This window comes from Siniperca chuatsi, linkage group LG9, assembly GCF_020085105.1.
Source record: "Siniperca chuatsi isolate FFG_IHB_CAS linkage group LG9, ASM2008510v1, whole genome shotgun sequence".
Classification (NCBI taxonomy): Eukaryota; Metazoa; Chordata; class Actinopteri; order Centrarchiformes; family Sinipercidae; genus Siniperca; species Siniperca chuatsi.
Window position 1 is genome coordinate 316,523 of NC_058050.1, and position 26,557 is coordinate 343,079.

Here is a 26,557-nt window from a genome sequence, read left to right on the forward strand (position 1 = left end):
AGGTACTTTAGTATAGTATTATTTGTAATAAGTATGTATTACTATTATTATAGTATTAGTATGTATTTATTAACTTTTTCCATCAGAGCAAATGAACGCACGTTCTGATTCTGTCTAATCAATACACTGTTTATGTTTCCATTCACTTTTCTAAGAAAGATCAAATATGGCTGACACTATAAAATCGCAGTTTGTGCAGGTGTTGCTGTTTTTGGTTACCTGTCGCTGTAATCTGCTGCAATTACGTCTCCTGCAGTCGGATTAATAAATTATAAAAAAATTATATGTTGTAACGAACTCCTGGTGAAAGAAATTACCGTAACGTGACAGCGCAGCATTTTGATGACGTTAATTCTGTTCTGTCGTACTCAGAACTGTTAAAGCTTCATAATTCAGCGGTTTTATTATGTTTTTATGGTTTTTGATGGCAGGTCGATTAGCAAGTGGTTTAGTTATATTGTGTGTAATAATGTCCCGTTAGCTCTGGTTTATTGTGTAAAGCAGCTGTATTATAAACACTGCTACACGTACCTGCTGTAAATAAAGAGTGTTGTTGGTTTTATTTGTCGTCACACGTCAGTCTCCAGAGAAACACACTGACATCAACAAAGATTCAAAGTCATGTTAAACTCATTTATTGTGTAAAAAAATAAATGCTCTTATTTACATAATATACAAAACTAACTTCCTGTAACATTCGTATAAAAAACCCCAAATATTAAAAACAACTTTTCACAACAAAACGTTTCCTCTGTTTTTATCTACAAAACAAACTGCCGAGTCGTCGTCGTCGTCATGGAGCTCACTGTGAGAATGACTGACGGGGCGGTCGAGCTCAGTCTTCAGGGGTTCGGTCCCGTCGCGGCGGCGAGACCGTGCGGTTGGACAGGAAGTCGTACTCAGAAGACCTGAACAACCTGCGGAGGGCTCGCGGCGCCCTGATCCACCTGAAGACAACGGACAGAAGATCATAAAACTGGAGGACGGACGATCTCATCTCATCTCGTGTCACGTTATCTCTTTTCATCTTCTCATCTGATTTAGTCTCATTTCACTTGTCTCATCTCATCTCATCTCGTTTTATTTTAATATCATCTGATACTATCTCATCTTGTTTCGTCCTCGTCACAATCAGAAATACTTTATTGATCCCCAACAGGAAACTCTTTGTTCCAGCAGCTCTGTCAGTCAGTGCACACACACACACACACACATATATATATATATACATATATATACATATATATACATACATATATATATATATATATATATATATATATAAAATACACTATAATACAGGTATTATACCAGGTGGGTATAAGTATAAAATAAAATAAGTGTAAAGTACAAAGTGGATTAATAATAATACGGTATAATAATAATACACTGTAAATATAAGTAATAGTGCATGAACTGTCAAGTGAATCTTATTAAGATGTAATCTTATCTAATTGTATTTTATCTTCTCATTTTGAACTTATTCAATTTTATTTCATCTTGTTTTATTTGATCTCATCTTTTTAAATCTTCCGACTTCATTAAATTCATTAAAGTCATTTTACTTTATTTGCTCTCACCTCTTCTTTTCATGTCGAGATGATTTTATCTTTATGTCCCGATGAGGTAAAATAAGATGAAAAGCTTAACGCGAGATCAGATGAAGATGATAATCACAGACGAACCAAAGCGAATCTCACCTCGCTGTATGCGGGGGGAGGGGGGTAGTGCAGTTCAGGTGCTCTCATTAAGAGCCCCCCCTCGTCCTCGTCGTCCTCCCCGCCGTCGTAGTCGAGGAGCAGCGGGGTGCGGGGGCCGTCCACTCTCAGGTCTCTGTGGATGTTGCTGTAGCTGGGGGGGGCTGAGGGCAAGGAGGACCAGCTGCTCATGCTGCTCGTCCTGCTGCCGACGCCGCTGAACGGGATCGTACCGATGACCAGAGGCAGCTCCAGGATCAGCTTCTCGCTGCCGGGGATGTGCAGGTAGATCTGGAGGAGGATTTCATTGTTACGTCATCGTTTCTGCTTTGATTCTTTTTTATTTTCTAAATCTTTGTTTCTGTCCTCGCGCTGCTGCAACACCTGAACCTCATTGTATCTCATCACCACAGGGAGCCGAGAGACCAGCTCACCTGCAACACCTGCCAGGTGAACTTCTTCACCTTAACTTACGTTAACGCCCTACAAGACCAGAGCCAGGACCTGAGTCAGGCCGCTGTGGTAGCGTCCTGTTGTATTTCTGCAGGTCTCAGGTCTGTGTGTAACATATCTGATACCTGAGTGGATCCAACCGGACTCTAGTTACCCTCTGGCCTATTTCAGACCAGGTCTGACTGTCCTCAGGTCCTTTTTGGATCTGGTCTCTTACTATTGAAAATGAACTTCTGCACATCAGGTTCAGGTGGGTTTTTCACAGGTGTATTTTGGAGCCATGAAGACCTCTAGTATCGATCTACGCTGATGTCATTAACCGTGACTCACCATGAGGGCGTAGTCCACCTTGATGATGTCACAGCCGAGCAGTGACGGCTTCAGTTTGGGGACTCTGATGGTCTTCCCCTGCCACATGTCGCACATCCCGGAGATGATGTGGTTTCCTCGAACCGCCGACAGTTTCTGATTCAAAACCTGAATGAAATAAAAGCCAGAGGTCAGAGCGGCTCTCAGAGACGTTCAGTCCCGCTAACGGCATCGGGACAGGAACTCTTCCCCGAGTCCGTGCGTCACCTTGGTGCGTCCGTCAGCGACGTACGAGTGTTTGGCCATGATGGCGGCCTTCGGCACTACGATACGCGAGCAGGTGTTCTCAAACTTGGCGTTGATGTTGATGTCTTCTCCCTCGCAGAATCCCTTCCTGTCGATCTGAGCGCTGATGGACACCTGTCCGTCGGGGATGAACATGCAGGTGACTTTCTTCTGTTTGGAGGCTGCAGCCGGAGCCTGATGGAGGACAGAGGCGTTAGACTTCTTACCCTCCCTGGTTCCCTTCATCCCAAAAATAATCATTTAGCAGAGAAAGATTCTGATTTATTTCACAGACTCATTCAGATGTGACGCCACAGACTGTCGGGCTGCTGTGGTTCAGGGAGCCAGGTGCGAGTGGGGAACAGTCACACCTGCACAGGTGCGAGTGGGGAACAGTCACACCTGCGCAGGTGCGACTGTTAGAAGCACTGCTTCAGAGGTTTTGATCAGAGCAGTTCTTTTTTCGTCCATAATTGTGGTAGATGGTTGCGTTTATGCCGAGCTTCTGTCTGACCATCAGCAGCAGTTTGGACCGGACGGGCCGGGGATCGAACCGGCGGCCCGCTGACAGTCAGCCCGGTCTGAGTTTAGTCTGTGGAGTCTCGGTCGTTGATTTGGCTCCTTTTCCAAACTCGGGTTTCTGTAAAATACTGACGATGCACGTTGTTTGTTGTTACTATTGGAAAAGTATCGCAACTTTAACTTCATGCCGATTATTTTTCTGTCAATCAGCGAATCGATTGATCATCACAGATCAGCTGTTTAATGTGGCTCTCTGAGCAACTATCGTTGTGGACTAGTTTGAAACGTCTGCAGACCGGTGACACATAATGCTGATAAAGTTTTAAATTTCTAAAAACCTGAAGTGAAACGACGACTGCAGGAAGGAAATCTGAATCATCGGGATCCTGAAACGTGTTGAAGTCTCGTGTGTTCGTGTGTTTTCGTACCAGCAGGTCGGGGCGGTTGACGTCCAGCGGCTCCTCCACCTCGAACTCCCTCTCACACTGCAAAGCACGCTGGGAAGGCCTGTCCAGCTCCGCCTGCACGTAGTAACGGACGTAGCCAAACTTTCCTTTATAGGACGACACCAGACACCTGAAACCAGACCAGAGGACCCGTCAGGATCAACGACTGCTCTATAATCAATAAGTGATCAGATATCAGATCACTGTGATCGGTCGGAGCCTCACCCGGCCGCAGGCAGCTGGAAGCCGAACTGGAAGCTGTACGTTTTATCCGGCTGCAGCAGGAAGCAGCCGTCTGCGTCTGAGGACAAACACAGAGCGTTAGAGCGCTGCGGCGACGGCGTCGCCCGGGTTACCGCCACACGCAGCCAATGGGCTTCTTCCGTCGGCTCTTGGATGACGGCAGGAAATAAGCTCCGTGGCAAACTAACGTTTCACACTCACACGTTTTTCGAGATAATCTTCATGAAGCGTAAACGCCATCGCCACAAGTAAAAAGCCAACGTTAGGCCACGCCGCCGTCACATGACTAGTCTCCACCACTAAGCTGCCAACTTGTAATTTGATCTGGCGTGATGACGTTTAACGTATTAAACGTATTATTAAAATGTAATGTAGTATTTACTGACGTATTTTATGTCGTAGAACAGGAAGTGAAAATCTCTGAAGTGCAAAATATTAAACTATTATTTTATATATAACTAATTATGCATCAATACAGAAGTATTTATGGTACAACTGCTAAATTTCAATGTAATAAAACTGATCACTTTTACCGAAATCCGTTCCAAACATCTCTTTTTCCTTTTGTGACAGAAAACAATTACAAACGTTAAATATTATCGAGTCCTTTTGTGTCTTACGGAGTCCTAAAGCTGAAAACTTCAGCCTGAACAACAAATATCGACTTGCTTCAAGACTTTTCTAGAACCAAATGTCAGAATCAGACAAATTATACGACTGAAATCAAGAAAAACTGATTTTAGAGAATTGATTGTAAACAGGTTCAAATGATTCACTGTTTTGAATCATTAAGACTTTTATGACTCGATAACACACAATGTACTTAATGTTAATGTCGATGTTAATATGGAGACTTTTACAGTGAGTTCAGTTCTCATAACTCCTGTTTTACACATTAAATAAGTATTGCCCTATATTTATAACCCTTATCAGCTGTGACCCTGTTAGAATCAATACATGGTTATATTGCACATTATATTCAACAGGACTATAAGAAGTACGTATGCAAATGAATACACAAATATAATTACATGTACACAAAACTAATATTTCTGCTACATATTCAGTTTTTTATGTTTGTACACGTATAGTCCAGCATTTAAAGGCTCTAAACCAGATCTGAGTGCAGGACATGACTTTACTGACACTAAACCCGGACCCTCCGCACCTCTGCTGAGCTGCTCCTGCAGCCGCAGCTCCTCCTCGTACTTCAGGTACTCCACCTCCTGGCTGCGGTTCTTGCGGTTCTTCCCGCCGCGGTGGTCCACCCGGGCGCAGCCGGCGGCGGTGACCCTGAGGCCGGTCACCCTGCAGGGCTGAGCCGCCTCCAGCAGCACGGAGCCGGACAGCTTCTCCCCGCTGCTGTAGAAGGACCGGCCGGGATCCGAGAAGACCAGCTGGAAGACTTTGAGCTTGTTCACCGGAGACAGAACCATGATGGTAAACGGTACCGGGACACTGGTACCGGCGATGATGGTCAAGATTTATGGAATAAAAAATAAAACTAATCAAATTTAATTAGATTGAAAATAAAATACGATTGTATTAATATTTACATACATTTAATGAAATCCGATCGAATGTCGATTAATAATAAAGAAAAACCGAATTAAAACGAGATATATTTGAGATAAATGTAAACCGTGTTATTTGCCGTTAGTTTCTGTGTCGGTAAACAGTTTGAGGTCCGTTTTATACCGGCGGAGGGAGTCCCGGTGTCCCGTTACCTCTCACCGAGCAGCACGCGCTCAGAGCGTGGACACCCCGAGCCGCTGGAGGGTGGAGCTGTCTGATTGGCTAGCACGGGCTGTTTGGGTGAATATAGCCAATCAGAGTGCAGAGAGGACGCGTGGACAGCTCGTGCCGCGGGGGGCGGGGCCTGCAGCGGAGTCATCAGAGTGAGAATAGAAACAGATTTACTGTCCAGCGGCTGCAATAACAACAATAAACTGCGAGGCGTCTATTAATATCTGGTTATGTGAAGAAATCCACCAAAGTAGCATTTTATTTCATAATTTCATACTACATCATGTTTTAATATTCAGGTTGTTCAGGACTGGAGCATCCGCTGGCTGGGAGCGGGCCCTGCATGCTATCAGAGTTTAGGCTAACGTTAGCCGCTCGGTCCTGATATTTAGCCTTTACTCTTGTAACATTAAAACTAAAACATATTGTTTGAAAATACAAACAATAAAGTAGTAAGATAACCTTTGTGTTGCTTGTCCAAGTTAGCTAAGCAGCCAAACTGGGTTATCTTAGAACAAACAGACTGAGTCTGACAATAAAGTTGAACTGAAATTAGCAGATGTTACAGTTTTCCTCACTTATAACAACACTAGGACTGACTACTCTACTCTGCAATACAACAACAGTGCTGTTTCTTTATTTCCATGTCTTCTACGACCATCACCTGGTGAGGACGATGACTGAAACCTCTAGCCCCAGTCTGTTAGCATGGTATCATGACCTGGGACCTGTTAGCTTTAGCCCCAGTCTGTTAGCATGATATCATGACCTGGGACCTGTTAGCTTTAGTCCCAGTCTGTTAGCATGATATCATGACCTGGGACCTGTTAGCTTTAGCCGCAGTCTGTTAGCATGATATCATGACCTGGTACCTGTTAGCTTTAGCTGCAGTCCGTTAGCATGATATCACGACCTGGGACCTGTTAGCTTTAGCCGCAGTCTGTTAGCATGATATCATGACCTGGTACCTGTTAGCTTTAGCTGCAGTCCGTTAGCATGCTATCACGACCTGGGACCTGTTAGCTTTAGCCGCAGTCTGTTAGCATGATATCACGACCTGGGACCTGTTAGCTTTAGCCGAAGTCTGTTAGCATGATATCATGACCTGGGACCTGTTAGCTTTAGCCGCAGTCTGTTAGCATGATATCAAGACCTGGGACCTGTTAGCTTTAGCCCCAGTCTGTTAGCATGATATCATGACCTGGGACCTGTTAGCTTTAGCCCCAGTCTGTTAGCATGATATCATGACCGGGGACCTGTTAGTTTTAGCCGCAGTCTGTTAGCATGATATCATGACCTGGGACCTGTTAGCTTTAGCCGTAGTCTGTTAGCATGATATCATGACCTGGGACCTGTTAGCATGGTATCATGACCTGGTACCTGTTAGCTTTAGCTGCAGTCCGTTAGTATGATATCATGACCTGTTAGCTTTAGCCTCAGTCTGTTAGCATGATATCATGTATAGCCATCAAGTGAATTTTAAAGACTCTTTTAGGGTTCTTGTTTAGAGACAGTCAGCTGGAAATATTAAAATGTCAGCTGGAGATGAAAGTTTCAACCAGCTAACAGAGCTAACATTAGATTAATTAGCTAGCTAGCCACAGCTGATAAAATCTGCTAGCGACAGTTGTCGTTTCAGTAAAATCCACGGTTGTCGACTAAAGTGAGAAGCTGCTTTTTGTTTACTTCCGTCTGAAGTCAAGGACCAGTTGTTTCATAAATGACTGTACTTTGATGGTAAATCTGCAGCGTTATATTTAAGAATGACAAAGCGCTTTACGTCATTCGCACACCGAAGGCACAGCTCTCGGGAGCAATTTGTGTTATTAAAGATATAAAAGTTGTGTGCTTCTGATCACCTCCCGTGTTTGAGTCTTCGTACATTCACAGCATCTCTTCAGACAAACAGGAACATTCAGTCGTTCTTTTTGCTAAAAAGGTTTGATCGATGCTTTTATTACAGGTAAATGTTAGTGCAACAGGTAAAACACTTGTTCAGTGTGTTTCACTGCTGTGGTCAAACACACCTGCAGTTTGCACATATTAAAGACTCCTGCTTGTATTTATTGTCCTGAATCAGACATTAACATGTTCATTTAAAGACACATGATGGTTTCCTACAACAGCTCCAGACTTCAGATCCGCAGAGAGTTTGAGATTTAAAATGAGTTGCTTCTGAGCTCCATCTACCTGTCCTGACACACGGTGAGGGGTGGAGTCTCCACGTGTTCAGAGACACAGGTAGACCACCTGCCTACGGGAGGCAGTGTTGGGGAATTAACATCAACGTTTCAATAATTTTCAGTTCAGAAAATGGCGGCTAAAAGGTTTGGAGCCGAAGTGAGTCCGAAGCTGCAGCAGAACGTGTAACTTACCCTCCCCTGATTCAAAGACAGACAGTATAAATAAACCCAGAGTCTCTGTGTGTTTGTTTCTGTACATCAGGAGGTCCAAGGTCACCTGGTCACCTCAGCCCGATGACCTCTGACCTTTAGGATCGATCCAATCTGTCGACCCCTGAGAGTCTGTGATCGTCATCTGTTCAACTTCCCATCATACCTGCAGGAAGACAAGAGACAGTTCGATGATCTGTTAAACCCAACAGTTTGCAGAGAGGGGTGAAGTGAAGTGAAGTTAAATGAAGTGGAGTGAATATCTCATCAAGTCTTGCAGGAGATCAAAGCACATAGACTGACAGGTTACACATGGTTCATCAGTAATGTAATCAAACTATGCATTTACACAGAACTGTGAGGTGAAGTAAATTAAAGTGAAGCGAAGTGAACAGAAGTAAAGTAAAGAGAAGTGAAGTGAAATCAAACCTGCAGATCAGAGCACAGACAGGAAGCAGAGATGGACGGGTTCAACAGGGTTAAGCAGTTATTTAATCAAACAGTAGCTGTTTACAGAGAACAGTGAGGTGAAGTGAAGTGAGGTGAAGTGGAGTGAAGTGGAGTGGAGTGAGGTGAAGTGGAGTGGAGTGAGGTGAAATGGAGTGGAGTGAGGTGAGGTGAGGTGAGTTTCCCAAATCTGCAGGAGATCAGAACAGGGACTGGAAGCAGAGAGGGTTTATTAACAGGGTTCATCACTAATTTAACCAAAGATCAGTTTACAGACAGCGACTGCGACAGGGAAGTGAAGTGAAGTGAAGTGAACCTTTCATCAAGCCTAGTAGAAAGGGTTTATCAACAGGGTGTATTTACAGAGAACAGTAAAGTGAAGTGTGGTGAGGTAAGGTGAACTGACGTAGAGTGGGGTAAGGTAAGGGTAAGTGAAGTGAAATTAAATGAAGTGGAGGGAAGCGAGGTGAGGAAATGAAGTGAACGACAGTAGCACCAGTCAGCAGAACAGAGACAGTGGAAGTCGGGGATCAGCAGAATCGGGGTTCTTACTGGCGTATTGCGTCGGGGATCTGCAGTCTGTCTGTGGGGATGAGCTGAGACAGCTCCTGCAGACTCTGGATGAACCGGATCTTCCTGCTGAACTTGTCGCTGTGGACAACAGAGAGTCAGTGGACAGAAACTGGACAGAAGACATTTTAAACGTGCTCGCTGTTCGCTGCATGGTGGCAAGTCTGTCGTCGTCTCTGTGTGGACACCTGGAGTCCGCTCGGTCTCTTCGGTCCACTGACCGAACGAACAAAGGTCGGCTGTGTTTAAATCCTCCTCCGTGTTTTAAAGTGTATTTGTAGTCAGATTAGTCAGTAACTGACGCATCAGGACTGTTGCTATGGTTACCTAGATAAACCCGTGTGTGTGTGTGTGTGTGTGTGTGTGTGTGTGTGTGTGTGTTGCAGACCTGATGAAGGGTTTGACCACAGTGAGGAGAGCTTTGATGTACCAGGCAGGATGGACGACCAGCAGCCCCCTCAGGTCCTTCTTCAGCCTGGACAGACAGCACACTCAAATAACAGCTCCGTCGTCATGGAAACAAGGTGCGGCGTCTGATATCTTCTTATAAACATTTCTTAAAAATGGCAGATTAATAGTTTCTGACATTTACGGGACATTTAAAGAAACTACCCAAACGTCAGACTCAGGAAACCAAGTTAGCGTGAGGGCAGGGCTCCGCCCCGCGGTGCTGTCCCAGTGAGGGAAACCATCGTACCTTCTGTCGATGGAGGTGTAGCACTGGTGGAGCCATCTGATGGCCGGCAGTTTGTTTCTGGGAGCCATGGCACACAGGTAGACCAGCACGTAGTTCTCCGAAACCATCAGGTCCAACGTCCCCACAATGTACCTGCAGGAAGACACACAAACAAACAAACAAACAAACAAACAAACACTGTTACCTCGCTGTTTATCCGTCAGTCTGAAATGTGATATCAGAATAAGACAGAACTGACGTTGGTTTGTGATGAAGGTCGTATGTCAGGAAAACCGACACTTCAAACACCTTTATCATTTACACTTCAATTCATTTCAGCGCTTACACTTCCTGCTTAGTCACGTGACTTATCCTCGGAAAACGGAGCCTTTTCTTCTTCATGTGTTCGTTCAGTTCATTCACCCAGAGACGGACGGTCTCTGATGTCAGATGTGTCAGCTCACCTGAACAGGTTGTCCATGACGTACTCGTAGTCCTCCACCGTGTTCTCCGGCAGGTAGCAGGAGGTGAACAGGATGATGGCGTTCATCTCGTCTCCATAGTAACCTGACAACCAATCAGACACACAGAGCAGAGTCACAGTTTTCAACTCATAAAAACTCATTCCAACAACAAGGACTCGACATCGGTACAGATCGTAACATGTTAGAGTTACAGGTATGTTACAGATCACCTATTCACTGTTACAGATCACCTGTTCGCTGTTACAGATCACCTGTTCGCTGTTACAGATCACCTGTTCGCTGTTACAGATCACCTGTTCGCTGTTACAGATCACCTGTTCGCTGTTACAGATCACCTGTTCGCTGTTACAGATCACCTGTTCGCTGTTACAGATCACCTGTTCGTTGCTACAGATCACCTGTTCGCTGTTACAGATCACCTGTTCGCTGTTACAGATCACCTGTTCGCTGTTACAGATCACCTGTTCGCTGCTACAGATCACCTGTTCGCTGTTACAGATCACCTGTTCGCTGTTACAGATCACCTGTTCGCTGTTACAGATCACCTGTTCGTTGCTACAGATCACCTGTTCGTTGCTACAGATCACCTGTTCGCTGTTACAGATCACCTGTTCGCTGTTACAGATCACCTGTTCGTTGCTACAGATCACCTGTTCGTTGCTACAGATCACCTGTTCACTGTTACAGATCACCTGTTCGCTGCTACAGATCACCTGTTCACTGCTACAGATCACCTGTTCGCTGCTACAGATCACCTGTTCGCTGCTACAGATCACCTGTTCGCTGTTACAGATCACCTGTTCGCTGTTACAGATCACCTGTTCGCTGCTACAGATCACCTGTTCGCTGCTACAGATCACCTGTTCACTGTTACAGATCACCTGTTCACTGTTACAGATCACCTGTTCGCTGTTACAGATCACACTGAACTGTGACAGTAACAGGAAACGTTACGTAGAAAAGTAAGAAGCTCTTCTTTCCTACATATTGAGTCTGTTTTACTCTGAAGTCAAACTGCAGTATCTGTCGATCTGTGGGCTTTTACAAACCGCCGTCACATTTCAGGACGAATAGATGTGTTTCAGGTGAGTGTGTGTGACCTCTGACCTCCGTGTGACAGGACCTGCAGGTAAGGTTCCAGGACGCTCATGTTGACGTGATATTCATGTCCGGCGAAGCAGAACCTCCTCCAGCGGCGCCCCCTGCTGTCCACCTGGTCCAGCTCCATCAGACCCTCCGACTGCTCCATCGGGCTCCTGGTCACGCCCGCGGCCCTGCCCCTCGCCATCCGGGGGAGGTCATCTGTCAGAGAGAGGTCAGAGGTCAGCTCAGGGTGTCCGACGCTACGCAGACGACACGCAGCTCAGCTGAGCCTGTTCGTTGCATTTCAGACATTAGTGATTGGATGGCTCCAAAATGTGTTCAGTTAAAATTATAATCCTTCAGATTTCAGGGCAACACCTGTGGTTACCATGGTAACCGCAGGTTAAGCAGCTACTTTTTGCAGGTGGTGCATCAGTTTACAGTGCAGCCAAACAAACTCAGGTTGTTTTGACACAGCAGCAACTCCACTAAAACGAGTTGGAGGTGAGCAGCCGGTCGACCACAGGACCGCCACACAGACACTTCCTGTCTGTCCAGGGGCTCGTTGTCCGTCCGTCCCTCCGTCCCTCCGTGACATATCTCAAACTGATCCACCGACATCATCAACTAAATGGCCGTTGTCTTGGTTTGTAGACGCACTTTGTGTTTTTTTAAGCTGCAGCGGCGCACGTCACAGAATGGGAAACTCTGTGATTGGATGTTTCTTGCCAAAATGCACCTTGGGAGTCGTAGTTGACTTCTTCAGTTTTTATGTTCACAGGCTTCTTGTAACTTTTTAATCAAAGAATCAGATATTTTCTAACTCCGTTCTCAATTTTTGTTCTTCGAACTGTGAGTCACACTTTTACTGAAACAACTCGTAGCCTAAAAAATGTCGACTAAACAGAATCCAAAATGAGGTTTAAACCCATGAAAATCTGAAGGATTATCATTTTAATGTTCCCTTTTCTTGCTTCGGTCTTTGTGTGTTTTTCATGTTTGTGGAGCACGATGTGTCTCTCTGTGTCAGCCCTGTGATTGGCTCTCTGTCCAGGTGTACCCCGCCTCGGCTCCAGCGCCTCTTCGACCCCTCGCTAAGGCAGAGTTAGCAACAGACCTGCCCAACTAACTGCAGAGCGCTCAACCGATTCTGCAAATTTAGCAGCACAATCTTAATGTCATGTTTAACTGAAGCTCGGTTAGACCGAGGAAGGAGGCGGAGTCGCCCTTTTGTTTAATGATTCCTTCCAATGCAAGAAGATGTCTTTTGAATATGTGTCTCTCCAGCTGCTCTTCTCGAGCTATATTTCTAAATACTGCGCAGACTGTGCTGGCGACTTGACTGAACTGCTGTCTATAATCTGCAGTGACTTTGACTGCGTAGCCATTGTTGGTGATTTAACATCCGTGCTGACAACCTCCGGGACGGAGGGACGGCGTGTTCGTGATAACTGTGGACTTCATCGTCTCCAAGAGTCTGAACATTTCTAAGGTCGTGGTGACGGATGTCGTCAGCCTGTCTCACCCTCCCACTCCAGCTCGTGGCTGCTGTCCGGCAGCGTTCCCGTCTCGCTGCCTGATGGCGTCTCCAGAGCCTCCAGGTTGATGTCGAGCGACGCCAACTCGTCCGCCGTCGCCGACAGCGCGGCGGCCGAGAAGCTCTCTGAGCCGCTTGGGTCGCGAGACTCTCCGCGGCTCAGAGTGAGGCTGAGTGCCGGGGCTGTCAGACGCTTCTTCGCCCCGCCCCCAACTGTTCCTGATAGGGCGAGGCTGGTGGGCGGGGCTGAGGGCAGAGGAGGGGGTGGGGCAAGAAAGCAGAGGACAGAGTCATGAGGTCAAAGGTCACAGAGAGGCGGTTTTCAGGTAGTAACTGACAGAGTCTGACACTGTGGCCCCCCCTCCGACAAAATCTACACAACTGTTATATTAACGGATTTTAAAACTCCTGTTATTAAATAATAAGGGAAGCTGTACAAACAGTCCATTTCTTACGTTTTATCTGAAAGGAATCCCAGCATGCACCAGTTAAAGACCGATATACAAACAGATCAACACCTTGAAATCTTCTTAATTTAAATATTTATGAACCTTTTTCTTATTTTCTTGTTTATTCTTATCGTTTTCTACGACTTCGAATGAAGCAAATACATTTGAAGAAAAACAAAAACAGGAGTTTCAGGGTCACCTGGTCGCTGCTCGCCGCCCGACGGACTCTCCGCCTCCTCTGGACTCCCACAATCCTCTGGGAGAGGCCTGAACCCCCCCACCACAAACACATTAAATATAAGAGTCACATACAGCAGGTTGGTTTGAAAGGGTTCAGATCAGTTTCCTGTGTAAACGGCTGTTCGATGATGTTCAGTTCATTTTGTCCCAGAAAGACGCCAGAACCGAAGTGAATAAACGCTGAGGCGGCAGTCTCTGAAGCTAGAGCAGAGTTTAAAGGTCTGTAGTACATTAATAACACAGATTTATGTTTCCCTGTAATATAACCTCTCTGATCAGTTTGTTTGTGCTGCAGTGAGAAACAGCGTTTGAACCTTCAGCTACAGAAACTGAGATAAGATGAACAAACAGAGTCTGTTCGTCTCCGTTCGCAGTGTTTAAGGTGAAGTCTGACCTGGGGAAGCCGTCGTCCTGCCACTCCTCCCTCAGCTCCATGTCCTGGATGTTGTGGGGGCCCGAGGCCCCTACGGGAGCCCTGCAGGGACAAAACAAACAATATAAATCGACAGCAGCAGAGTACTTGTTATTGTATTATTACTGATGTATTAACATGCAGCATTTTACTGTTGGAGCTGTTTAATACACAGCTAGCTAGTCTGTAATTATGTGTCAACAACTTTATTTTCTATGTAAAACGTCTGTAAAGTTTCTCACCAGTACAGCTGTAATGATACTGCAGTACAGAACCGGAGTAAAGGTACTGCTGAACGTGTTCTGCTTTGACTCCTAATGGGAGACTCACTGATCAGAGATCAGTTTTCACGTTGTAAACTTCGACACTGATCTCGAGGACAGTCGGACTCAGAGTCTGCAGACGGAAACCGGTGACGCCGTGAACTGCAGCAACTGCTCAGTCAACTCACTAACGCACATCACTACACCTGTGAGGACACTGCATGGATTTACAGTCACTTCCTGGAGGTTCAGCATGACTTCAGCATGTTTAGAATCCTAAATTTTATCTTTAAAACTGAGACTAAACCCTCAACTGATTATTTAAACTGCAGAAACTGAATGTGTGTCCCCACAACATCATGAATACCACACACACACACTCACAGAAATCACTGAATTCCTGTGTTCTCTCTCTGAAACCAGACTCCATTCACTTTTCTATCATTTTAAGCTTCTTCCTGCTTTTCCTGTTAAGCAAAAAGATGCAGTCAGGTGACTCTCACCTGTCACCTGTCAGCAGGTAACACTCCTCAGTTCAGCATGCAGTCGATCCAGCGAGCAGCTCGTCGTTCCAATAAAATCTGAATCTGATCAGACTGAACGAACCTGCCTGACTGCTCTGATTCTGATTGTTCACAGAGACACACCTGAGCAGGTGAGGAGGGGCGGGGCTCTATTGTTCCTCTGTTTGTCGTTACTGAAGCAGAAGGCTGAGACGCTTTATCTGACACACCCACCCAGGTAACCACACCTGTGTACCTGTGTGCAAGTGTTCAGGTGAGGGGCGGGGGATATGTTTCCACTGGGGTGCCTTCAGGGTCTGACTGGGAAAATCCAGAACTCTCAGCAGGGTTCTGTGTTCTCGCTCTGCTCTTACAGGTGTTCTTACCTGTCCAGGTGATGGTTCTATAGCAGGTTACAGAGAAGGTTGCAGGTGGTCTTGAGGTGATGTCTAAGAAGTGCTTGAAAAGGTTTTAGGAGATTCCAGGGTCCTTGAGGAGGTAAAGAGTTCTTGAGGGATTTTCAGGGTTCTTGATTGGTTTTCTGTGAGTGCTTGAAGAGGTTCCAGGGCTCGTGAGGCACTCAGGGGTTCTTTAGGCGGTTCTAGGACTTCTTGAGTAGATTCCAGGCTTCTTAAGGAGGGTCCAGAGGGGCTTGAGGCAGTTCCACAGTTCTTTAGATGGTTTCAAAGTTCTTGAAAGGGCTCCAGGAGTGCTTGAAAAGGTTCTAAGGATCTTGAGAGGTTGCTTAAGGAGGTTGAAGAGGCGGTTTGAGGATGTTCTACAAGGGATTGTGGAGGTTCCAGGGTTCATAAGAGGGGCTCAGGAGTTCTTGAGGAGGTTCCAAGAGAACTGGAGGAGTTTCCAGGGGATTTTAAGGATAATCCAGGTGTGCTTGAAGAGGTTCATCAGTTATTTAAGAGGTTCCAGGATTCTTGAGGGGTTTCCAGGGGGCAGAGACTCAGAGACGAGTCCGTCTACGGCTCCGTGTTTGTCTTCGTTCCGACTTTCAGTCCACAGTAACGCCGCCTTTCTCTCCTTCTGTCAACACGAGTTTGTCTTGTTTGAATAAACTTTATTTAAGTCGTCACTGGACAAACTGACCTGGGTTCAGTGCGAGCTCCACGTCACGGTCGCTCAGCTGATCCGTATGGCGTGAACAGTCAAGTGTCAGGAAAGATTTAAAACGTGAGTAACACAACACGAGTCTGCTGAGCTCAAAGTGGAAACTGTCTGCTCTGGTCTTTAACGTTGTCATGGAAACAGCCAGCAGCTTCCTGCCCGAGACCTGAACTCAGTGTAACATCTGATCTGAGGAGAAGTTTACTGATGCGGGTCTGATCCAGGACCTGGACTGATCCAGGAGACACCTGAAGAGTCACAGCAGACAGGAAGGCAGCTGACATCACTAAACGCAGTAGCAACCCCTTCACTGACCGTCTGGAAGAACGAACGCCAGCACCGAAAACGCCGACTTAAACTAAACTTCCCCTTTCTGCTGCAGCAGGAAACCAACACACACAGTCAGCCGGTTGGGAAACCTGAGGATCTCTCAGTGTTTAAGTTTTAAATATTAAACGTACCTGTCCTCTGCGTACCTGTCCGTGTGCCCGGCGGGGCAGCTCATGATGTCACAGTGATGTCACGGCGTGTTCTGACCAGCATGTGAGCGGCTGGACGTCTGAGAGTATCTTCCTCCCGACTGTCTCTCTCTCTGTGGGAGTTCCCACTCTGACTCAATGGGACTCGCCTCCCTCCCTCCCTCCCTCCCTCCGCCCGACAGGTCCGACTACATTTCACAGCAGAGCCGCCGTCTGATTGGTCGACGCTCACCTGCTCTGTGCAGACAGGTGAGGCTGCAGGTCAGCTTCACTTAATATTAACCAATCAGTTGCTGAGGGTATTCAAAAAAGGAGGAAGTGCCGGGTGTCCTCAGGGTCCTGCTGCTGCATCAGCTGACGGACAGTTTGAACGTTTAATAAAATATTAAGATGGAAGTTCATCAACAACGAGACGAGAAAAAACGTTTTAAGTGAGGTTTTATTCAAAAAGTAATTTTGCCTCAGGAAGAGAGATTTCACGTCATGAGTTAAAAAATAAAAGGATTTGCTGATTATCTCTAAATTGTAACTCGAGTCACAAACGTTAACTTTAAATCACTTGTTAAAAATCAACGTTTAATATTCCTTGTTTTAACTTCCTCGCCATCGCAGAATAACGACGTAGAAAGAAAAACTTTACTTTTATTTAAAGTAAAATAAATGTGACTCAGCATCATTTTTTGAATTTAAGTTCAGATTTCTGACTTTGATAATTTTGACAAAGAAATGTAAAAACATCTGACGAGGGAAAAACTGGCTGATCTGCAGCCTTTAAGTGTGCAGACGGACTAATAAGTCGAAACAGTGACACTGAATTAGTTTGTCAGAAATCATCGTGTCTCATTTTCCCATTAATAATTATATAATAATTAATAATTAAGTTGTTCTCAACACTACGTTCTGATTTTAAAGATGATGTAAAGCGTTCAATGAAGGTGAACTGTTCCTTTAATTATTTACAAACACAATAAATGCAGGAGTCGGTGGTGACCTCTGACCTCTGACCTTTCCTGTAACTTCACACTTTTATCTGAAGAACAAACTAATCAACTGGAAGTTTCTGCAGTTTTCAAACAGAAAACTTTGTTTCATCAGCTGAACTTTGATGTTTAAACACAAAACAGCTGATTTTATTGGTAATTATTATTATTATTATTATTTAGTATTTTTTCATTTTGTGAAAATGTGTTTTGTTGCTAAAAAGATTCAATGAACTGCTAACAGTTTAAAACAGGTTGTAAAATGTGAAAATAATTCGTCATGATTTGTTATTAATGTTAGAAACACAATGATGCAGTTTGGGGTGTTTTGGGGTCAAAGGTCAGCGGGATGTGTTTAACGGCTGAGCTGCTGCAGCGCCTGCAGACAACAGATCAGCTGTAAAAACCCAATACCAAAGAAAGCAAACTCATCTGTTCCTCTTGTTGCTTCCTGTTGCTGCAAACACATCACTTCCTGTTTCACAATAAAATCTCTCCAGTGGTTCAGTCTCTTCCCTGAAAGACTTATTGTGAAACATTAACAGGAAGTGTTTTATTAAAGTGAAATCAGAGCAGAGAGTCTGTCAGTCTGACATGTTGAGATCGCAGACTGTACGTAAAGATGGACGACACGTCAGCTCCCTAAAAGTGAAGCCAGAACGTCTGGACCGCCCCCTGGTGGCGGGCTGCAGTACAGGTCATAAGCCCCGCCCCCTCCATGTTAGCGGATGGGAAACTAAAAACTCGAAGCACGTCAAAAACATTTTCCCCAAAGATGGTTTCTGTCAGTTTAGCTCGCTCTCGTCACGCTGATGTTTGTTCAGGTGTTCGTTTCTCTGATACGTTTGTTTTTAAAGGTGGGGAACGCGATTCTGGAGAAATCCAGTACACGACAAACACCACGACACAGAGCGAACAGCGGCACAGCAATAATGTCACTAACGTTAGCTAGGCTGTGTGTTAGCTTAGTTAGGCTGTGGGTTAGCAAACAGTCGCTACAGTAGCTGCTGCTAAGCTAACAGCCAGAGAGGACGAGCACAGCAGCTCCAGACAGCGACGCTCACAACTCTCCTGCTGCTAAAGCTAACATCACAACAGCAGCAGATCTTAAACTAGAGAGTCAGCTGAATGTTTGCGGGCAGGTCGTTTAACGTCACCTGACACACACATCTTGGCTGGAACAGCGCTGTGCGGCTCGGTCCGAGCCTCTCTGTGTTTCCCGTTCGCAGAGCCGGGGCTGAGTACGAACACCGGAGGGTTTCAGCGCTCACACTGAACGCACAGCTAGCGGACCGCGAGGAGAGATTCGCTGAATTAACAAAAAGATGTGTACTGGATTAGAGTCGCTGACCCGCCTTTAATTAGTTATTTGATGCTATGAAATCGCGATTGGCAGGATGTGTGGGCGGGGCCTCGATACCGCGGCTCCAAATGACGTCACCGGCGCAAGATGGCGGCTCCCGTATCGGGATGTTTTGGCTTCATTTAGGAGGAAGTGGAGACGCGGCGGCCATCTTTACATACAGTCTGTGGTTGACACCCGATGAAGTGACTCGGTGGATCGTGACCTCAGACAGGCACAGGAAGTGACATCACATGCAGGTCTAAAGCTGCGACTCCAAACCACAACTTTTATTTAAATGGACGTTTCATCCCTCAGTCGGATCTTCAGGTCAAACATTTCATCTTCAACACGGAGTTTCATCGATTTCACATTAAATCTCTGTTGTGTGTCGGAATTAACTTTCTAATCAAAACGTTTGATCTCAGTGAACTGAATCTCTGCGTTGTGGACAAAATAAAGACATCTGGAGACAATCATCATTTTTCACAGTTTCAAACTATTAATCAATTTGAACATTTCAAGCTCCGTCGCCCCCGTGTGGTGTACAGATGTACAGAGTCTATAGTGACATCACAGCATGGGAGTGTGATGTCACACTGGACAGGTTTCGGTGTCAGAGCGACGTCACTGTTGCTGATCCCAACGAGTTCTGTGTATTTTACATTTTATTTTGAAGGACTGACCTCCAGCTGCTCCTCCGAGTGTCTGAATGATGAAGTTCTTCCAGATGTTTTCTGAACGTTTCAGATGTTGTTGACGATTTTTGATTTTATTCATCAGATAAAACCTTCAGAAACTCCGACAGCAGAAACAGTGACACGTTTGACTTGACAGGAAGTGACGTCACCATGTTAAATCTGCTAAAGCTGTCCACGTTTCAGTGACAGAAACCTCCTCCTCTGCGTGTCTGTGGTACCTTCATCGTCATCGTCCTCACATCTGGTGTTTCCTCTCCGACAGACAGACAGGTCAGAGGTCAGTTACCTCGTCTGTCGGCCATCTTGCTGAACTTCTCCTCCAGGTCCTGAGCGCTGATGTGCGGCAGGCCGTCGTCCAGAGGACAGCCCTCTACCAGACTGTTCATCGGGGTCGGAGGGACCCGAGACTCCTCCTCCTCCTCCACGTCTCCCAGGCGACTGTCTCCCAGGCGACCATCGGCGTCCTGCTCCTTCAGGAAGTCTTTAATGATGGGGAGGAGCTTCTTACGAGACGCCAGATTGTTTCCTTTAAAGAAACATGAAAAATATTTAAATTCCACTTTATTACTGAAGCTTTATTTACAATGTGTGTTGTGCTCTCTGTCTCCACGGTTACAGCATCGTGCGTTTGTTGATAATGTAACTCAGAAGCTGACAGTCAATCTTCATCTGACATCAACACAAACGTCTCTGACGTCACTGTGATGTCAGAGAGGCGACAGAGAGACAGCTGCACGATTCGTCTGTAACTGCAGGTGACATCATCAGGCAACAGAGAAGCAGAGATGCTGATTGGCTGCGGTGAGTGTGAGGACACCTCATGTCCCTCCTGCTTGTTGCCGCAGCACGCAGGTAAATCTCACCTGGTGTGACTGCAGCTTCAGAGGAGGCGGAGTTTACCTTGCTGATAGGCTGCGATGTGAGGATGGGGGCTGCTGATTGGACAGAGGTTGAGGGCGGGGTTACGGGCCTGTTCCAAGTAGAGGCTCACCTGGGGGAGGGAGGACACTTGAGTTGTCATGGCAACCAAAACTAATATAAAACATCACGGACTGAGATCTAAAGCCCACCTGTGTGATTACAGGGCCGGATGCGTGTTGTGTAGTAACAGTGTGTACTTCATCTGGAACTACAGTAGTATCATTTTACAGTGTTGCTCAGGTGTCTGCAGGCCTACCTGTTCCCTGCAGGTGGCGCTGTGGCTGAACACAGCGAGCTCTCTGATTGGCTCTTTGCTCTCAGTGAAGGAGATGGTCATCAGCAGCAGCAGGTCGAATCCAAACTTCAGACAGAAATCTGAGAGCTCCGCCTCCAACTCCGCCCTCTGCAGGAAGTCCTGAAAACACACACACACACGTGTTTCCAGCACTTCAGAGGACATTACACTGACTTACATTCATTTCCTGGAGACTCACCCTGACCGTAACCACGACTTACCTGAACCCAAACCTTAAACCAAGTCTTCACCCTCAAAGTTAATGACTTACATTATGGGGACTTGCGTTTTGTCCCCAAAAGGAAGGAGGGAGTTCTGCCTGTCAGACAGAGTTCAGGGCAGCTCTCTGTCTCCACCTGCTGTCAGACACACGTCACTGCAGCTGATCTGAGCTACAGCTCACAGCTGATTGGTCAGGAGCCCCCAGGTACTAACAGCTCAGTACAGAGTGCGGTACAGTGTGCGGTACAGTGTGCGGTACAGAGTGCGGTACAGTGTGCGGTACAGAGTGCGGTACAGTGTGCGGTACAGTGTGCGGTACAGCGTGCGGTACAGAGTGCGGTACAGTGTGCGGTACAGAGTGCAGTGTGCGGTACAGAGTGCAGTGTGCGGTACAGTGTGCGGTACAGTGTGCGGTACAGAGTGCGGTACAGAGTGCAGTGTGCGGTACAGAGTGCAGTGTGCGGTACAGAGTGCGGTACAGTGTGCGGTACAGAGTGCGGTACAGAGTGCAGTGTGCGGTACAGAGTGCAGTGTGCGGTACAGAGTGCAGTGTGCGGTACAGAGTGCGGTACAGTGTGCGGTACAGAGTGCGGTACAGAGTGCAGTGTGCGGTACAGAGTGCGGTACAGTGTGCGGTACAGAGTGCAGTGTGCGGTACAGAGTGCGGTACAGTGTGCAGTGTGCGGTACAGTGTGCGGTGTGCGGTACAGTGTGCGGTACAGAGTGCAGTGTGCGGTACAGTGTGCGGTACAGAGTGCAGTGTGCGGTACAGTGTGCGGTACAGTGTGCGGTGTGCGGTACAGAGTGCGGTACAGTGTGCGGTACAGAGTGCAGTGTGCGGTACAGAGTGCGGTACAGTGTGCGGTACAGCGTCGCGGTACAGCGTGCGGTACAGAGTGCAGTGTGCGGTACAGTGTGCGGTACAGAGTGCGGTACAGTGTGCGGTACAGCGTGCGGTACAGTGTGCGGTGTGCGGTACAGAGTGCGGTACAGCGTGCGGTACAGTGTGCGGTGTGCGGTACGGTGTGCGGTACGGTGTGCGGTACAGTGTGCGGTACAGAGTGCGGTACAGAGTGCGGTACAGTGTGCGGGACAATGTGCGGTACAGTGTGCGGTACAGAGTGTGGTACAGAGTGCGGTACAGTGTGCGGTACAGAGTGCGGTACAGTGTGCGGGACAATGTGCGGTACAGTGTGCGGTACAGAGTGCGGTACAGTGTGCGGTACAGAGTGCGGTACAGTGTGCGGTACAGTGTGCGGGACAATGTGCGGTACAGTGTGCGGTACAGAGTGCGGTACAGAGTGCGGTACAGAGTGCGGTACAGTGTGCGGTACAGTGTGCGGTACAGCGTGCGGTACAGTGTGCGGGACAATGTGCGGTACAGTGTGCGGTACAGTGTGCGGTACAGCGTGCGGTACAGTGTGCGGTACAGAGTGCGGTACAGAGTGCGGTACAGTGTGCGGGACAATGTGCAGTACAGAGTGCGGTACAGAGTGCGGTACAGAGTGCGGTACAGTGTGCGGGACAATGTGCGGTACAGTGTGCGGTACAGCGTGCGGTACAGCGTGCGGTACAGAGTGCGGTACAGAGTGCGGTACAGTGTGCGGTACAATGTGCGGTACAGTGTGAGGTACAGAGTGCGGTACAGTGTGCGGTACAGTGTGCAGTACAGAGTGTGGTACAGAGTGCGGTACAGCGTGCGGTACAGAGTGCGGTACAGAGTGCGGTACAGAGTGCGGTGCTGACTGACCTCCAGGTTGATGTAGAGAACAGAGACGGCCAGATTCAAACTTCCTGAAGCAGCTTTCATGTCCTTCAACAACATCTGTTCTGTGTTCAGACCTAAAGACAAATACTGCAAATAATTGGGAATTGTATCCATTTGGCCCACCACTACTTCCACGTACCGCAGTGAACACTTCAAAACACAGTTTCCTGTGACTGACCTGAGACATCAAACTTGGCGTTCTGCAGAGTCTGGAAGAGAGCGCCCCTCGGTGGCAGAGAGGGGAAACGACACTCCAACGCTGCAGCATACTGGCTGTCTTTAGGAGTCACTTTACCTGCTGAGGGAGCCATGTTCACACAGTCCAACACCACCGCCGCTACACACGCCAACAACACACACACATAATAATAAGAAGCTAATAAACATCTGATTGGTTCAGGTGTGTGAAGATGTGGTCGAGTGTTTACCGTAGAGCAGTTGAGCGACCTGCTGGTCCAGGATTTCCGGAGCTTTCTGGATGATGCGTTCTGTTACCAAAGTAGCACAGGATCCCACCATCTCCACGGTAACAGGACAGGAGGGGGAGGGCTCTCTCTCCAGCAGGTGATGGTCGATCACCTCCACCACTGCCCCCTCCAGGTCGCTGTCTGAACTGCAGGACAGACCAGGCTGATGAGACAGGTGTGCTCACAGGTGTATCCTGAGGAACCAGACTGTGGCTAGCTAGTTAGTAGTCATGTTACCTGTGTTTAGGAGTATGTGGTTAACAAGAGGCCACAAAATGACTGGTCGGGTATTTGTGGCTAGCCGTGACATGAGTGTGGTTATCTGTTGAGTGTTTAATACTACCAGTTAGGTGGTCCTGCCTAGGTAGCCACACCCACCTAACTGGTAATATAGTTAGGTGGGTGTGGCTACCTAGGCAGGACATTTTGGCTACATGGGCAGGAAGTCATGGCTACCTGTCAAGTGTTTGTGGCTAGCTGTCTGGTGTGTGTGGCTAGCTGTCTGGTGTGTGTGGCTAGCTGTCTGGTGTGTGTGGCTAGCTGTCTGGTGTTTGTGGCTAGCTGTGAGGTGGGCGAGGCTACCTGGGCAGGACGTTGTGGTCGACCAGCGTCAGCCGCAGGCGGCCGGCTCGCTGCAACGCTCGCAGGTCCAGCTGATCTCTGAACAGCAGAAGATCTGGAGACAAACCGATCTGTCGCAGCAGAAAGACGCTATCTGAACGCAGCACAAAGTCTGAGTGACGGACGTTCAGCAGAGGGAGAGCGAGCGTCTCGCTCTGCACAGTCTGACAGAGAGAGAGAGAGATTCACTTACAGATCAGCTCTGTGGCAAACACCAGCTCTGATTGGTCAGAGTCTCACCTTGGACAGGAAGTAGGCGTAGGTCAGAGCACACACCATGGAGTCCACGTCACAGGCTTCATTCCCCAGAACCACGTGGAACCCTGAACCTGCCTGATCCGTGTTCTCCTGGAGGACATTTTCTTTTTTAAAACCTCGTATAATAAAACCAGTAACACAAGAACTGAAGTCCTGAGACACAGAAACTCATCTGGACACTAAACTGACTAAACATGATGTAAAACAAACCTTTAACTAAATAAATGAAATAACTGGAGGCTTATATCATGAAATTACTGTAGTGACGTGAGAAAATGTCTCTTTTAAAGACTGTGAATAAAATAAAAGTTGTTTAATATGGCCCATAATGGTCTCTGGATATTTCAGACTGTAAACAATCAAACATCCTAAGTTGAGGACATAAATGTGGTAAATGGTTTGTTGCACAAAATGAGAAGGTAAATGTCACTTAAAAGTAAAACATGTGTCTCTTTAACTGAAGGGAATCTGATTCTGTCAGTTTCTTAATACGTTTGTATCTGTTTCGTCTTACAGAACATAATAAGTAATTTGAGATGTTATTGATCAGGACTCACCACTGAGAGCTGCAACCAAAACCACAAGTCTGATCAAAACCATCATCAACAAAATGTTCAGTGTCTCAGAAGAGACTTCACTCCAATGAAGAACAATAATACCAATTTACTGTTGTACTGGCTCGTATATATTTATTCTATTACATACTGAGCATCTTTGGCAAAACCTATTTAAAATGAAAGTCCTGCCTCATCTTACAGGTTTGTCCCTCTGCGTAAAAGTGTTTCACAAATGTTGTGGTGACACAATTTATACATGTAGGTTAATTATATTATAACTGTATTACATTTTATTAATTATTGTATTTGGCTGAATTATTTGACTTTTTAAAGCCTTTCCAATAAACATGTTGTGTTTTCCTTCTGTTTATTTTATCACGTCATTCCCTGACCGGAAGTTTACTTTGAAACGTGTAACTGACCGGAAGTTGAGACTTCATACGAATGTTGACTGTAACGTTTTATAAGGTGTAATATATATATATATATATATATATATATATATGAAGTAAATAAATAAAAACACATTCACACACACAGTCCTTGTGTGTATCTATGGTCCATCCTCCATATATAACTTATAGTCCGCTAAAACTGCCTGAGCTAACAGGCTAACACAGCCTGGCGGGCTAACTGTGGCTAACGCTAACTGACAAACGCCAACATTACGGAGGTAAACACGCGCACGCGCCGGATGGATGGATGTGTGTGCGCGTGTTACCTGCACGGCTCGGCGGCAGCTCGACAGAAACTCCTCCATCTTCTGCTAGCTACTAGCTGCTAGCTGCTAACTCCACCGCCCTGACAGCTAGCTAACTTGCTAGCCGCTCCTCTAACCGGTTAACGGATCCGGTAATCGGTGACAGCCGCCTGACTGAGCAGCGGGCTGTGAGTCACACACGTTACCGTTAACGCATGACTGTCGGTGCGGTTGGGTAAAAGGTCAGGATGCCTTCACGGTGCAGGTTAAACGTCGTAATTACGCGTTGTCACTGCCGGTGAAGGCAACGCCACCCGGAAGCTGTTTACAGGAGAAAGCGGGCAGGATGCAGCGATCCGCCATTTATAATAAAAATAAATGCAAATGAAGCATATTCACAGAACAACGTATGTGAAACAACACAACGGGAAGGCAAATAAAGTCAGATTTCTAGAATAAAGTCCAAATTCTTTTTTTTAAAAGATAATATTTCGATAAAAAAAGTTGTAATTTCGAGAAAAATAAAAGTGAAATGAAGCGGACCTGGATCAGACACAATGGCGGACTTCCTCTGTACCTGAACCATTACAGGCCGCGTACACACTTCCTGTCTCCTAAGTGGGCGTGGTCGGCTCGCCCCAGTTAAATAATAATAACAATAATAGTATTATTAAGTAAAGAAACACAAGTTTTATTTAGGTTTTAACCTTTAATTCATGGTGTCACGTGTAAGTTTGTCCGGTGCGAAAGCGGCGTCGGCAGACCGACGGTTAGAGAGCAGATGTTGCAGGATGTCGCTGAGACAGAGACGGGTCTCGATCAAAGTTCATTTTCTCCTGATTTGTCCGTCTGAAAAACGCCATTTTAGTGTCAAAATGTTCTGAAGATATGTGACCCGTGAAAAACGGGTCCGATGTTTACTTTGGTGACTTTGAGGTGAAAGAATCGCTCAGGTTCACTTCTCCCATCGGACCGAACAGACTCAGGACCTGCCGCTAGTCTCCTAAAGGGGCGGGGCCGTGGTGAGACCCATGTGACACAGATACAGGAAATGGCTCTCAGGTGAGCCGTCTCCTCTCTGAACGTCTCTGGAGGCACCTCCGCAGTTAACAGGAAGTCACGTGATCTCAGCAGCGGAAGTTGGTCTTCTTCATGTCGTTTTTGCGTGAACACCTGCACTGCGCACGTGCGTAGTCGGGCAGTGGACCGCTAACTGCACGGCTAACTGAGCTAAGGTGATGGTATCTGTCCATCAGGAAACTCCGTAAATCGCAGAGAGCTGAGGCAAAGCAGCCGAAGGACATCGGCGGGAAAACCAGGAAATATTTTCACCATAAAAAAAAATAAAAAAAATCAGTGAATAAAGTT

At 46.7% G+C, this 26,557-nt stretch overlaps 3 protein-coding genes across 10 annotated transcripts; all 3 read right to left on the reverse strand.

The window, feature by feature from the left end:
* Positions 1-619: 619 nt before the first annotated feature.
* On the reverse strand, positions 620-6,504 carry LOC122881057 (thioredoxin-interacting protein-like). 3 transcript variants are annotated; one of them, XM_044206724.1, is made up of 7 exons: positions 5,124-6,504; positions 3,938-4,013; positions 3,605-3,842; positions 2,727-2,939; positions 2,481-2,627; positions 1,701-1,988; positions 620-947 (listed from the first exon to the last, which is right to left on the reverse strand). In XM_044206724.1, exons 1-7 carry the CDS (start codon positions 5,389-5,391, stop codon positions 900-902), a joined length of 1,278 nt encoding a protein of 425 aa, XP_044062659.1. In that variant the 5' UTR covers positions 5,392-6,504; the 3' UTR covers positions 620-899. The 3 variants fall into 3 exon arrangements, with proteins under 3 accessions (XP_044062659.1, XP_044062660.1, XP_044062661.1); XM_044206725.1 differs by having other exon boundaries at positions 3,695-3,842; positions 5,124-6,496; XM_044206726.1 differs by lacking the exon at positions 2,727-2,939 and having other exon boundaries at positions 3,695-3,842.
* Positions 6,505-7,626: 1,122 nt separating this feature from the next.
* bnipl (BCL2 interacting protein like) lies at positions 7,627-16,495 on the reverse strand. Of its 5 annotated transcripts, XM_044206730.1 has the most exons (11): positions 14,760-15,086; positions 14,236-14,389; positions 13,976-14,056; positions 13,541-13,608; positions 12,881-13,138; positions 11,380-11,574; positions 10,252-10,354; positions 9,809-9,940; positions 9,500-9,586; positions 9,094-9,192; positions 7,627-8,260 (listed from the first exon to the last, which is right to left on the reverse strand). In XM_044206730.1, the coding sequence occupies exons 3-11, from the start codon at positions 14,014-14,016 to the stop codon at positions 8,236-8,238; spliced, it is 1,008 nt and encodes a 335-aa protein (XP_044062665.1). In that variant the 5' UTR covers positions 14,017-14,056; positions 14,236-14,389; positions 14,760-15,086; the 3' UTR covers positions 7,627-8,235. The 5 variants fall into 5 exon arrangements, with proteins under 5 accessions (XP_044062665.1, XP_044062662.1, XP_044062663.1 ...); XM_044206727.1 differs by lacking the exons at positions 14,236-14,389; positions 14,760-15,086 and adding an exon at positions 16,340-16,495; XM_044206728.1 differs by lacking the exons at positions 14,236-14,389; positions 14,760-15,086 and adding an exon at positions 16,355-16,493.
* Positions 16,496-18,942: 2,447 nt separating this feature from the next.
* On the reverse strand, positions 18,943-25,541 carry prune (prune exopolyphosphatase). Of its 2 annotated transcripts, none has more exons than XM_044206722.1 (9): positions 25,211-25,541; positions 23,915-24,019; positions 23,636-23,838; positions 23,015-23,199; positions 22,765-22,923; positions 22,569-22,660; positions 20,558-20,716; positions 20,281-20,371; positions 18,943-19,906 (listed from the first exon to the last, which is right to left on the reverse strand). In XM_044206722.1, the coding sequence occupies exons 1-9, from the start codon at positions 25,247-25,249 to the stop codon at positions 19,659-19,661; spliced, it is 1,281 nt and encodes a 426-aa protein (XP_044062657.1). In that variant the 5' UTR covers positions 25,250-25,541; the 3' UTR covers positions 18,943-19,658. The 2 variants fall into 2 exon arrangements, with proteins under 2 accessions (XP_044062657.1, XP_044062656.1); XM_044206721.1 differs by having other exon boundaries at positions 23,915-24,022; positions 25,211-25,534.
* Positions 25,542-26,557: the final 1,016 nt, after the last annotated feature.